Source organism: Grammomys surdaster, unplaced genomic scaffold (genome assembly GCF_004785775.1).
Source record: "Grammomys surdaster isolate TR1022 unplaced genomic scaffold, NIH_TR_1.0 170, whole genome shotgun sequence".
NCBI lineage: Eukaryota > Metazoa > Chordata > Mammalia > Rodentia > Muridae > Grammomys > Grammomys surdaster.
The window spans coordinates 22,875,456-22,889,133 of NW_021604618.1; the positions used below are offsets into that span (position 1 = coordinate 22,875,456).

The 13,678-nt window shown below is 42.4% G+C and overlaps 1 protein-coding gene across 3 annotated transcripts in view; it reads right to left on the bottom strand.

The window, feature by feature from the left end:
* The window catches only part of Znf106 (zinc finger protein 106), a 52,083-nt gene that overhangs the window by 16,210 nt on the left and 22,195 nt on the right, over nt 1-13,678 (bottom strand). Inside the window, exons 5-11 of one of the 3 annotated variants that reach the window (XM_028767140.1) lie at nt 9,762-11,927; nt 7,994-8,621; nt 6,857-6,926; nt 4,860-5,014; nt 4,719-4,779; nt 3,121-3,456; nt 150-924 (exon numbers count right to left, since the gene is read on the bottom strand). In XM_028767140.1, coding sequence (XP_028622973.1) covers nt 150-924; nt 3,121-3,456; nt 4,719-4,779; nt 4,860-5,014; nt 6,857-6,926; nt 7,994-8,621; nt 9,762-11,927 — 4,191 coding nt within the window. Of the gene's footprint in view, nt 1-149; nt 925-3,120; nt 3,457-4,718; nt 4,780-4,859; nt 5,015-6,856; nt 6,927-7,993; nt 8,622-9,083; nt 9,092-9,761; nt 11,928-13,678 lie in introns of those variants that run through there. The other 2 variants (XM_028767142.1, XM_028767141.1) reach the window with 2 other exon arrangements.

The following is a 13,678-nucleotide window of genomic DNA, read 5'->3' on the forward strand; positions in this document are numbered from 1 at the left end:
CTAACTCCAATAACCAAGATTTGATATTTTTTTCCTATTCAAAACCTTTCACATACATTTTAATTTATAAAGAAGTTCTAAAATTCTACTTAAAAGAGTAAATGAAAGAAGAGTCATGAAACCTCTGCCCAGACAGTAACCGACCTCACCTTACAGGAACCCCATCCTTGTAGCGGGTGCCGAGCTCAGTGGTAGAGCTAACCTCATCACAACCAGAACGAGAAGTTTCTATTGGGTTCTGTTCTACAGTGGTCCAGGTATCTTTTTTCGATGGGCTGTCTGGTTTCTCTTCTCCCGAATCAGAAGTATCAATGGCAACTACTTCTAACTGAGGATTTGGGACTTCCAGGACTTCTAGGGAGGACTCACTGTCTGGCTCATCTCTGGCAGTTTCTTGCTCCCGACCAGTTTGGTTGTCTCCCCAGGTGGAGGTTGTCACTTTCCCCGCTTTAGCTGCCTTTCCAGTTTTGACCTTTCTCGAAGGCTTAGCAGTGAACACATCCTGTTCAGTGTCACTGTTCTCGGGAACATGGGTGGCCCGAAGTGTCTTCTTCTTCCGAAGTTTCTTCTTCTTCTTGCTACCTCTAGTTTCAGCTGATGCCAGTGTGGATTCTGCTTGCTGCTCAGGCTGGTCAGCTGGAGACTGTGTTTCCTTTTCTGCAGGAGTTTCGGGAGTGAAAGACAATCTCAGAAAAGAACTGCTACAGGCTTCAGATCCACTGCTGCCTTTGGCTGACTCTTCACCTTTGTTTATGCCAGTAAGATCAGGAGACTGGCAAGAGGGAGAGTTTTCTCTGCTTCTGGAATTTCCTTGCTCCACAGAAAAATTCAGATCTTGGTTAACCTCTTGGCAATTTTCTGTTGACTCTGATGTTATCACTCCAGGGATGGCTGGGTAAACTGGACAGCTGTCACTGACCACTCCTGAATCAGGAAATCAAACAGAAAAATCAACTTCCACAGGCAGGGACTTTTGATTTCTCTTCTATTTCGAATGTTCACATATCTAGTGTGTGTGTGTGTATGTGTGTGTGTGTGTGTATGCATGCACATACAAGGAATAAGCTTGGGTCCATGTGCCAGGGAACTTGTATGGAGGTCAGAGGACAACTTTTGGGAGTCATTCTTGCTCTCTGCCTTGTCAATGCACTGTGAGCTCCAGGCTAGCTGATGCATGGACTACCTGGTGACTCTACCTCAGCTTTCTATCTTATTGCAGGGATGCTCAGTGCTCACTGCTTATGAGAGTAAGTGACCCACTGAGCCTACTCCCCAGTTCCCACAGATGAATCACTTCAGTGATACAGGAAAATGACTCGTTTAGTAGAAAAAGGTCAGGTTATGGTAAACTATGTCCTTTATATAGTCTACATGTAAACAAACATATACTTATGGTTTAAGACATTGAAATACAGCTCAGGATGTTTGTAGTTCAGTGGTAGTACTGGGCTTGCCTAACATGCAATCTCCAGCAGCCTTCCCCCCTAAAAAAGATAGGAAATATGGAACAAAATAATATATCCACACTTTTAAGTTCTATTAAATAATCTCTTCTAAAGCCAGTATAATCACCACATAAATTTAACTTTTTTAAACTATGTTTATTTACTTTGTGTATGTGGTCATTTGTGAAGGTCAGAGGACAACTTGTAGAAGTCAATTTTCTCTACAATATGGATCCTGAGGATCAAACTCAGGGTTTCAGGCTTGGGGATGCATGCATTCATTCCATCTGTCATTCCCTAAGGCATGATAGTTTTAAAAACCTAAATACTGACCCCATAAAATGAGTAACTTCAGTATGACCGATCATAGACATTAGATCTAGTATCTGCATAATAAATACTGCAAATACTGCAAAGAGTAGGTAGCAAAAAATGAAGGGTTTTTCCGAACTGCTTTAGCTTAAGGAATCACACAATGACTTATTTTGTGTGTATGTGTGTGAAGTGTGTATGTGTGTATGTACATACCATGGTGCAAGCGTGGAGGTCAAAGGGCAACTTTTGAGTGTCAGTTCTTGCCTTCTGCTGTATTGAGAGGCAGGTTCTCTCTTGTTGGTTTCTGCCATGTGGTCACTACTTCAGGCTAGCCAGGCCTGCAAGCTTCCAGGCAATTCTCCGGTCTTGGCCTCCTATCCCAAGGAGTGCTGGGATTGCAGATTTGTGCCACTGCACCCAGCAACACTGAGGTGCCAGGAATACTTGGCTAGCTTTTTTCTGCTGAGCCATGAAATTTGGACTGTTTGCTTTTTTGACTGAATTTTTAGTATGACATTATTTGTAGTTATGAGAAGTTAGCCTCAACTGTTTAAAAAAAAAAAAAAAAACCAGACAAGTGTTAAGATCCCTGGCTACTTCTCAACCCACACAGGTTCCTGTTAATACCAGTAAACACCAGAACCCCGTGGTCAACACGGCCACTTGTTTCTCAGGGCTTTTATCAGTCCTGGCTTGCACTTGAGGTAATAAATGCAGTAAGTGCTCAGAAATTCAGAGTACACAGCTTACTGAGTAAATAGACTGACCAAGCTTAACCCACACATCACAAAGACAAATGAAACATTTTAGAAGAAGAGTCAAATGGAAGTCAATTCATTTAGCTCCAAGAAAATCAGGGAACAATGAAACTTAAATTAATTCTCTGAAATATTTTATTAGTTTTTAAAGATTTTACATTTATTTTATCTGTATGTCTTAGCACAGGTATGCCTATGGGAGTCCAGGTTCTCTTCCTTCTTGTGGATTCTAGAGACTTAAACTCAGGTCATCAGCTCGCTGACAAACCTTTACCTGCCAAGCCATCTCTCCAACCCCACATTCTCTAAGGACTTGAAAACAACCCTCTTACATGAAGTATTTGTCAATGAAAAACTAACTATAATAACTAGTTATTTTATTTTTGAGACAAGGTCTCATTATAGAGCCACAGCTGGCCTGAACTTGCTATGTAGATCAAGCTGAGATCTGATTTCTAGCTCAAAGATCCACCTGCCTCTGCCTCCTAAGTGTTGAATTAAAGGCCTGAGCTGACATGTGTGGCTTTGTTTCCAAAGGCTGTACACGGTGGTGGATAACTGCCCTTCAGGGATGCCCTGAACTCACATAAAAGCTTACTTACTATTAGTTTGCAGTAATTCCTTGGACACATTGGAAGCAGAGCCTTGTGGCACAGCGTTCATATTCCCCTCTTGTTCAGGAGACATGGGCTCTTGTTTAATCTGTACCGATGAATCAGGGGCAGTGCCATGGGCTTGGAGAGTACAAGTGGTTATTTGGAGAGGGGTTCCAGAGGACGGTAGAGATCCATGGGAAGGAGGTGGATCCAGAAACCCCGGGAAAAAGGGTGCAGGCAGCAAAGCTGCCTCAACAGCTGTCTGAGATCGGCTGTTCCTTTGTGCGCGTGCTATGAGGCTGCAGGGAGCCTGGTCAGAGTGCTCAGAAGGTTCATATGTTTCTAGAACAGAAAACAAAACATAGATACACAACAAATGTAAGAATGATATTTGGAAAGTCATTTATTTCTTAGGCAATTTTTATTTGTTTTGTTGTCTTACTGTTTAGACCAGGCTGGCCTTGAACTCACAGATCTCCATCTGCTTCGCTTTCCAGTGCTGGGATTAAAGGCATGTCCCACCATACCTGGCTTGCACTATGTATTTTTAAAGACTAGGAAGTAATTTTAAGTTGGGCATGGTGGTGCACGCCTGTAATCACAGCCCTTGAAAAGTGGGGACTAGAGGATAAGGATTCTAGCAGCACCCTGAGCTACCTACTAAGTTACCGCAACATGGGCTACATGAGCCCGTCTCAAAAAAAAAAAAAAAAAAGAAAGAAAGAAAGATTAGCCAGACATGGTGGCAGAGATAAGCAGATCTCCGTGAATTTGAGGCCAGACTGGTATACAGAGTGAGTTTCAGAACAGCCAGGGCTACAGGGAAAGACCTTCCCTGGAAAAACTACAATGACAGAAAATTTAAAACATACAAAAATTAACGTAATTAACGTAATGTGTTAGCATGCTCCCTCTCAACTTGTCCAAACAAAAACCAGTACAACTATCCAGGACACAGAGAACAGGCTGTAACATTTACATTTCTCATAGTACAAGGTGGAGCATACCTACAATCCTAACATTCGACAGTTTGAAAAAGGTAGATTGCACTGAGTTCTAGGACATCCTAGACTATATAAGTCATGGGACAGCCTGGGCTACTAAGACCTTGTCAAAAAATAAGAATAAAAATTTTAAAAAATAAAAAAAAAAATCGAATTTTAAATGGCTTTTCCATGTCATACAGTTATTAACAGAAGCCAAGATTTGAACTCAGTCCTTCTCATTCCTCACCAAAGCAATCTCTGCTATTCTTTCTCGTCCTTCCATCACTGGAACCCTGTGGGTCCCCGGTTCTGGAGGGTGTAAACTAAACCTAAGGCAAGCACCATCCTTCTGAGATGCAGGTGGGCCTTGAATTCACTCTTTAACTCAGATAAACCCTCATCTCAGATCTCTCCCATGTAAGCCTCCTGAGCAGCAGAGATGACAGGCCTGGGCCACTCAGCCCAGCTGTTACACATTTCTGAGACGTCCAAGTCTGGGTTTTTTGCAGAATGAAACCATGGAGACATGCAGGGAAATGTATGAGATCCCCATGACTTACTTGCTTTAGTCCTGACAAATAACAAAAATTAACAGCTCATCAGACATGCTCTAAATACCTTGCAATCCTTGTAGAATCTGTATTCTGTGAGTCCTCAGCGCACTCATCTCCACAGTTACCTGAAAGTAAGATACTTTGCTAAGCATTCTAAAATCCACCCCCTAGCTCATCAGTGTCCCTAGGACACCTCAGCTGTTACCTGCTGCTTGAGCAAGAGCAGCCTCTGAACTTCCACATAAGCTGTCTGCAGTGCCGCCCGAGCCTGCAGGAGCTTGTTGTCCATGCACTGCAGAGACTTGCTCAGTTCTTCCTCTCTTAAGGAAATAGTCAATAGCTGGTCAACCTGAGAACGTTCTGTCAAAACAAAACAAAAGGCCCAATTTAGTAACAGTTTCTTCAAAGCTAGAAATACATGTGCTTAGTACAAACCTATCTTTCTCAACATGTGAATGAGACTCAATGATCTTACGGACATCAAAGCTCAAAAACAATCAAAATAAGAACCAGCAGGAATCCTACAGATCCATGTGCCCCCCCCATACTCCACTCCCCCAACCCCCGCTTTAGGGACACCTCTGTCCTGGCATGCAGACCTCTTTGGTCCTGTTCCTGTCTCCAACTGTCTTTGTGCTCCTCACACAGGGCTTTGGCTGAGACTGGGCTTCAGGCTTACAGTCCTTGCACTCTTCCTCTGAAGCCATGTTTTTCTAGTCTGTTATTCAAGATTCAAATAGTTCTCAACAGTCAGACTCTTGCGTGGTTATTCATTTATCTGTATGTCTTGCTTGGGAGACAGGAACTATATGTGCCTGGTTGACCTGGAACTTTCAGAGATCAACTTGCCTCTGTCTTGAGTGCTGGGGTTAAGTGCATGTGTCACCATGACTGGCCTGTTTGTTTTGCTGTTTTAACTGAAACAGAATCTCACTATATAGCGCAATTTTACCTTGAACTTTTAAGATATCTGATAACCTTGAACTATTTATTGATTCCTCTGCCTCCAGCTCCCCATTGTGCCACCACACTCTCCTGATGCTTCTCTTGATGTGTGATGTATGAGGCATCTCTCCGCTCTGCTACTGATGTCACAGCTCTTTATTAAAGCTTCCCTGAAGAAAGTCTAGTTTTGATACTGAATAGAAATCTAATCAGACCTAAATCAGATCCTGTTCTTTCTACTACTCACTCCTCAATTCACATTAGAAAAAGCAAACAAGGGTGCCTCAAAAATAAAAAGCAAAGCCAGGTGTGGCGGCTTACAAGCCTAATTCCAGTACTTGGGATGCAGAGGCAGAACTATCTGGAGTTCAAGGCTAGCATGGGTCATAGGTTAAAAAAGTGAGAGGGACAATATTTAATTAAATGACCTGTTCCTTCTCATTCCAACTGGAAAACCCCTGCCTATATCGCCTACAACATAACTCAGCCCTCAGGCCTATGTGGTATTTCTTAGGTGCAACTAGATGGAGCAAGCAGTCAAACTGTTTTCTGCTTTTAAACAAGACAACAGGGGTTCGGGAGATGGCTTAGTGGTTAAGAGCACTAACCACTGTTCCAGAGATCTTGAGCTAAATCCCTAGCAACTACATGGGATCTGATGCCCTCTTACGTCATGCAGGGATACAGGCAAATAAAGCACTCTTATATATTCAATCAATCAATCAATCAATCAATAAAAACAAGACAACAATGTGAGAAAAAACTATGTTTTAACCAAGTATGGTGTCAAGTTTGCAATCTTGCTTTGCAGAGGCTAAAGCAGAATTGCAGCCCAGGCCAGCCTCAGCAGCTAGGACTGAACCAGGGGCCTCATGCCTTCTAGGCAAGTTATTTTTCCACTTAGCCACCACCCATCTCTTTTTTCAATGAAAACAAAACAAAAACACTTGCAAGTCTTATGGTATGAAGCCAGAAGCTTACAAGCCCACCACCAGAGAGGCAGAGTCAAGAATTACTGCAAGTTTGAGGCCAGTATCTATAGTAATACCTTGTTTCAAAACAGTAAGTACTGTGAAGCAGATGACTACTGTTTGATGATTAGAAACCCCCACAGTAGATTATAAAAAGGCTTAAGTGCTACCAGGGCAACTTCGTGTGCTCACAGACATAGGTAGCATGTATGAAGCCCTGGGTTCAACACTCAGCATTGTAAAAACAAAACCAGTAATGTTCTTCTGTAGCATTATATAGCCATACCTTTCTTTCCTTTAATTTTCCTTCTTTTATTTTTTCTCTCAAGACTTGGTAGTTCAGGGGAAGATCCATCCTAAGAAGGAAATTGCATACTGAATATATAAATGTCATTCTCCAAGAGAGGGACAAAAATGATAGTCCTATACGACCATCTGCTATTGCTACTATCTCTACGAGGAAAACAGAGGCCTTGTGCACAACTTAACCATTGGCTGACTTAATGTTTCTAATGAAGAAAACCCAAAGCCACGTGCTTTCTGGTACCTTGGATGTACCAAAGCCCACTGTGCCAAGCAATCCATCAGGTAAAGTGACATGTGGACAGGAGAGCCACTAACATTTTACTGAGTTCATCTTGGTTATACTCTAACTTTCTAAGGAAAACCTTTCCAATAAGACACTAAACCATCCACATGACAAACCTCAAGGTAATAGCATTTAACTTAAATCCCAAGTTTCAAGTATACTTAAAATCACCTAACAGTATCTGCTCTGGACGAAGGAAATAGAATCGGGATTCAGCTTTAAAGGGAGAGGGGATGCCAGACCACAGATGGTTTGACCACCAGAAAGTTTCTGAACTTTCTTTTCAGAAAGGGACCTAGGAGTACATAGGGCTGCTATCATCACCATCACCATCAGGGAGCCAGAGGAGCATAGGTGGTTTAATGAGGGACCCGGAGGGCTTAACTAGGGCAGTAACAGAGACTGAGAAAGTGTTGCACAGTGTTCATGTATACACATTCTAATGCTATTAAGTCTCTCTCCAGCAGTAAGCCTTCCAGCTTAACCAAGAATCCAACACTTGTACACGTCCTACAAACGCCAGCAGTACCGAGTGCCTCTATGAAAACAGATTAAGTTACATCTGAAGATGTGACCTATCCTTAGTCAGGTGAGTCACTGCTGGGAGACTAGTTTTAGAGATGACTTCATATTTTCCTGGTACTGTACATTCGTATCACATTTCATCTGGTTTAGTAGAACCTCTTAGAGAAAAACCAGAAGGAGCATTGAGTTCTGCTCTGGAGCAAAGGAAACCATACCCCAGATACCTAAGAAAAATGAGTTAACCCTTTCTTATCAATGTTCAAATCTTCACAAGAGATACTTTGCAAAGGCATGGGGAATCATACTCACCCCAGTGGCTCTTCGCTTCTTTCTAATACTGTGACCATCGTTTTGCTCAGCACCAGAGGTACAGCTGCTGTCAGTGGCTGCATCTGCTAAGCTGGAGATTGCATGACCTGAAGATGCATTTGATGAAAGTGAGTTTCCTTCTCCAGTGCTCTCCTGGGTGTGGTGCTCTGACAGTGGGGTAGACCTCTCCTGGCTGTGCAGGTCTCTGGCTGAATGCATGAAAGGCATTATGTGATCAGATGGTAACTGTGCACTATGTCGCCGCTGGGTAGGAATGCTTCCAATCCTTTCACCTGTTCTGACAGAGGGAGTCAGAGGTGCCACTTCCTGTTCAAGATCCCTAACTGCCTTCTGACTCTGGGCAGCACTCAATGCAGTACTAGGTGAAGGACTCTGCTGGGGTTCATTTTCTTTGCCAGTACCTTCCCCAGTAAAGAAGCTATACACAGGAGTCCTGTCCATGACCACGCTGCTTTCAGAAAGACTTCGCTTTCTTGCCAAGCCGGAGGATGAGGAAATGGAAACACCTTCCCACTGGAATCCTTCGAGACTGGACAGATCAGGCTCTTCATCTAAATCCAAGACTTCCTGGTCATTTTGAACCAAAGGTACCATTTCTATGCCAAACCTTAAAAAAAAGAAAAAGGAAAAAAAAATGAGAAAGAAAAAAAAAAAAAAGGAACAAATCAGATGTCACTGGGGAGTGTTAAATGTGCCAGGCTCCATTGCACAGAGGGAGGTTACAGAAGAAGGTTCCTGCTGTCAAGGAGCACAACCTCTGACATGAATTCCAGAGCGAAGTAAACGAATACTGCAGTGTCACACAGTGAATCCAAACTATGTGCAGCTCCAAGAATGAAAGTGAATTAGCAACAACAACTGCCCCCCCTCCCCATATAGAGATCTTTGTCTTCAATAAACATTTTAAAAGCAGAGAAACCAGTTTACCATGTACTCACAACCACTAAGCATGACTCTAAGCTTTCTGCTTTACCATATCATGCACTTTGCAAAGGGACTAAGAAAAGAAAACAAGGCAAAGAAATCAACAAGAATAGTAAAGTCCCTGAGCCTGGAGAGTTACACTTACATTGTTGCAAAACTATGATTTTCCAAGTTGAACTTATGTTGATCACTTCTTGACCATTCAGAACAGCACCTCAAATTGTTTTGAGTGAGCTTAAGAGCAAGTATTCTGCAATCCTCACTGTAGTACCCAGAGTGTCTATAGGAAGTTTCCACAAGCTCAGCAAAAGGTAGGAAGAACAGGTAGTTGAAATATTTGACCACTAGCAGGGTGGTGATAGCACATGCCTTTAATCCCAGACAGAAGCAGGCCTTCTCTGAGTTCGAGGCCAGCCTATTCTATAGACCAAGCTCTAGGACAGTCAGGGCTATAGAGAGAAACCCCATCTTGAAAACCAAAAAGGAAACAAACAAATCAAAATTTTTTTTACCATTGGTTCCAAACATTACGATTAAGAGACAGCATATTCTAGTCCATCTAAGTTAAAGTGACAAATTTTTGATGATGTAACCCTGGGTCCATTTAGTGTCTCAGGTGTGCCTCCATTTCAGTGACATCCTCTGTCAAGACAGACTATCACACGTGCCATATAGGAATAGCTAGTACTTAATACTGAATTAAAGCAGACATTTACAATGGATATTTTTGGCAAAAGTTTAATTTAAGTAGAACAAGAACTCGCTTTTAATCAAGGCCAAACCTTTAAAAGAAACCAAGGACAGGTATGAGAAAGGCACACACCTGGGTAAGCCTTTGCCCAGCTCTTGCTTTTTCTTGGTTACTTGTTGAATGACCTGTTCCCAGTTGACATTTCTCCTTGACGCATTTAGAATCTGTCGTAGGGTTGGCTTAAGCCCAGACTCCTTCTCTGTTTCATTCTTTCTATGGCCACTAATATTGCGAATTCGTCGAGCACTATTGAGGTTTGGCTCTGGGAGATGTGTTCCTGTCTTGGTCTTCAAACTAATGTGCCGGCTTAGATCTCTCTGGAGCGAGGCAGGAAAGCCAAGTTTACTTAGTTCAGGTAGGAGTGTACCTGGCGGCTGATTATTGATATCAGTTTTTTGAAATTCTGCATCCAAGCTAGTGCCCTCAAAGCTTTCAGTTTCAAAAGGTCCGTCAGATTTAACAAGGTTGTTATCCTGTGCAACTTCTAGAGAGGTCTTCAAGTCTAGCAGTAAGCCAGAGTGTGGACTGGATGCTGCTGTCACTTGTAACTCAGCCTCTTTCTGGTGAACTGTGGAATTATGTGGGGAGGTGGAAAGGTTCTCAGATGTTCCTAGGATTTGGCTTCCTTGTTCCTTATCCACGGTGTGAGTGCTGCAGGACACAGCCTCTGTGGTCAGCGAAGCCACACCTTCTCTTCTTATGCCAAGGTTTTCTGCATCAGATGTCACACCACTGTTTTCAGCTGAGTGTGCCTGAAACTCAATGTCTACAGAGTCTTTCGTAGACTCTTCTACACTACTTCCTTTTGCATGGTTCTCTGTCCTTTTGGGTGTGCTAAGGAGTGGATTTTGCAGTGTTTTAGGACACTGTAGCACCTCTTGAGCTTTCTGTGATGTACTATTTAACTTCTCATCAGATCCTTTTTGAGGGCCTGATAAAGTGTTATTCTCCTTTAAAACACGAGAACATAAACCACGTGATTTGGATGTGTAGGAAGAACCATGGCTACCTTCTAAAGTGGACTTGCTCAGGAGATGTGAGTGATCTCTAGAAGGAAAAGATTTTGCCTCATTATTTTTTGAGCGGTTCTTTAAATTATGCTTATGAGGACCTGATTTAGGGGCTGGAAGTGGAAGGAGTGGGGATTTCAGTAACGGAACCTTATTTGACTTCTGATGTGGTTCAGACTGCTCAGTAATGGGGCAAGTTCTTGCCACTTCACAGAAAGCAGTGCTGTCAGAAACGGCTTTGTGACTTGGAGATCCGGGATGTACTTCCTTTTGTGATTTTACCATTGGGGGATTACTTGTTTTATCAACTGGTTCTTGTAGTCCTGCAGTTATTAAGCTAAAATTAAAGAGAGGCTTATCTAACGTTTCTGACTTGTTGCTAATGACTTCTTTCAGGGCTGACTGTAAATCTGGAGTCTTCTGGGAAGGGTAAGGTGTCCAGCGGCGGAACTTTTCCCTTGCTATGGTGCCATTTTTTCCATTAATTTTTGAGACTGCCGTGTCTGTCTGTTTAGTGGTTTGACTTTCTCGCTGCTCAAAATTGAACTCGAGTAAGCCTTCTGAAGGAAATGTATCACTTGCATATCCCTCAGGAGGACTCCTGTACTTGCCAGCTTTGTCCCTGTCTTGCCGTTGCCACTTGCATCTCTCCTGACTATACTTGTTTGGCTTATTAGATTTCTTGTTCCACCCCTTGGTCATGTCTTCCATTTGATAGTTAGAATTTCTGTTTCTGCCTTGTTGAAATTTGTCTCCAGGGCCATTGTAATTCCAGCTATTTGTACCACGTACACTGGATTTCCAGTTTCCGTTACTGTTGTTCATGTGCCAGCTGGGAAAGCCACCTGTTCCTTCAGAATGCCAACTGGAATTCCTTCCTGTACCGTTATAATTCCAATCTACCATCCCACTGTTTGAATGCCAGCCTCCTCCAGAATTACTATGATTATGGAACCAAGTTGAAGAGCCTCTTGGAGAACCTTTATGCCAGCCAGAACTTCCTCTTAGTCCACCACTGTTCCTCAGAGAATGTGGAAAGCTATTTTTTCTAGAATTAGTGAAGCCATCCTTTTCCCATTTCCAGTCCCTCTGTCCAGGCCCACGATGATGCCACGCTGGTTGATTATAGCTCTCTCTGTCTTGGTAAGGGACTCGGTCTTCTCGTCTCCACTGAGGTGGCCTGTCATCTGAGTTTACTTCTTGGCTGTTACTGGAAAGTTCACCTTGTCTGAAAGAAAAACAGTTTGTCATTATGAATTTAGTTAAACTCTTACTTGTGTTTCTTTTAAAGGTATAACCTACCAAACTCCCCTCTCCCCTTTCTTAAGATTACAGAATGCGGCCTATTTTTATTTCTAGTGCTTGCTTTTACATCTGGGATGTAATAGACTAACTTCTCCTTCATCCTAGAAACATTAAAAATTGGATACATTTAAACTATCCTCCCAATTTGGGGGGATGAGGCAATGTGGGGTTACTGATCTAGAATTTTGTTACTATTATCTTAGCATTTTTACATTATCTACCTCTTTTCAAAATAAGGGTGGTTCTATTTTGTGGTTAGGATTATTGTTACAGTAACTCCATGTTCAGTCAGTGGCCATACATTTCTCACAGGTTCTTACTGAAAAAATCTATTTTCTAACCCACTTTAAGTGGTAAGATCATACTTTATCAAGTGGCCCTCTGTAACTGTTAGTAGTATAAAAAAAATTTACATACAGTTCCTTTTTGGAATAGGCTTAGAACTGAGCTGATGCAATAAGTTAGGTCCCAAATGCAATATAACAGCACAGGCCAAATAAGGGATCCCATAAGAAGCTACAAAGAGCTTCTGAGCTACAGGCTCTTTACAGAGAAGCTGCAGCTACTTAAGCTATTTATGTTACATAAGGTATCCACAAAAGGGCTAAACTTACTTATCACAGCAATGCATGAAACCATTTTTCTTCATATATTACTTATGGTGTGTCCAATTATCACAGCCAAGTAATAGGTGCTTCAAACACCAGGTAATAAAGTGACCTTACATTCGTTTCATTTCTGCTGAAGACTTCATGTAGATTAATTCATTAATGCCTATTTTTTTTTAGATTACCTCATTCCATTTTTACAATCCAGAGGCATATATTATTACTTTTTTAAATGAAGAGGCTCAAGTTTAGAGAAGCTAAGTAACATGAATGGAGTCATATAACCACAAAGGGGTCGAGCAATGGTATGAACCTTGCCTGCAGATTTTATACTACCCACTCAGGCCCCGATACAGTAAAAATGCCACAGCAACAGTTTCTGCAATTGAATTTCTTTCTCTAAACTTGACTTAGGACTGGAAAGATGGCTCAGCAGTTAAGAGCACTGGCTCTTCCAGGGGACCTGGGCTTCAATCCCCAGCACCCACTCATCACCATCTGGAACTCCTGCTTCAGGGGATCTGACACCCTCTTCTGGCCTCCATGGACAGCAGGCATGAGTGTGATGCACAGACACACATACACCTATACACATACAGTAATAACATCTTAGGCTGGGTGCAGTGATAACACACCTTTTACAGCACTGAGAAGCAGAAGTGGAAGCATTTCAGAGTTTGAGGCCAGCCTGGTCTACGCTGTGAGCACCAGGCCAGGCAAGGCAACATAGCAACAAACGAAACACACTGACTACCATCTTAAAAACTGACCTTAATTGGCCTTTAGAAGAAAATCGATTGTGCGTGTACATGTGCATGCCATGGTACATGTGTACAATCAGAGAACAGAGTACAGTCAGTATTCTCCTTCTACCACGTGGGTTTGGGGACTAAATGTAGTCGTCAGGCTTGGCTGCAGTTCCTCTACCCACAGAACCATCTTGATGGCTCTTAACTGGCCTTTAATGCCTGCAGTACTCTGGACATAAATTAGTTCCTTTTTCACGAAATTGAATTATAAAGTCATCTTGCCTATAATCTCAGTACTTAGAACAGGGCTAAGAAGA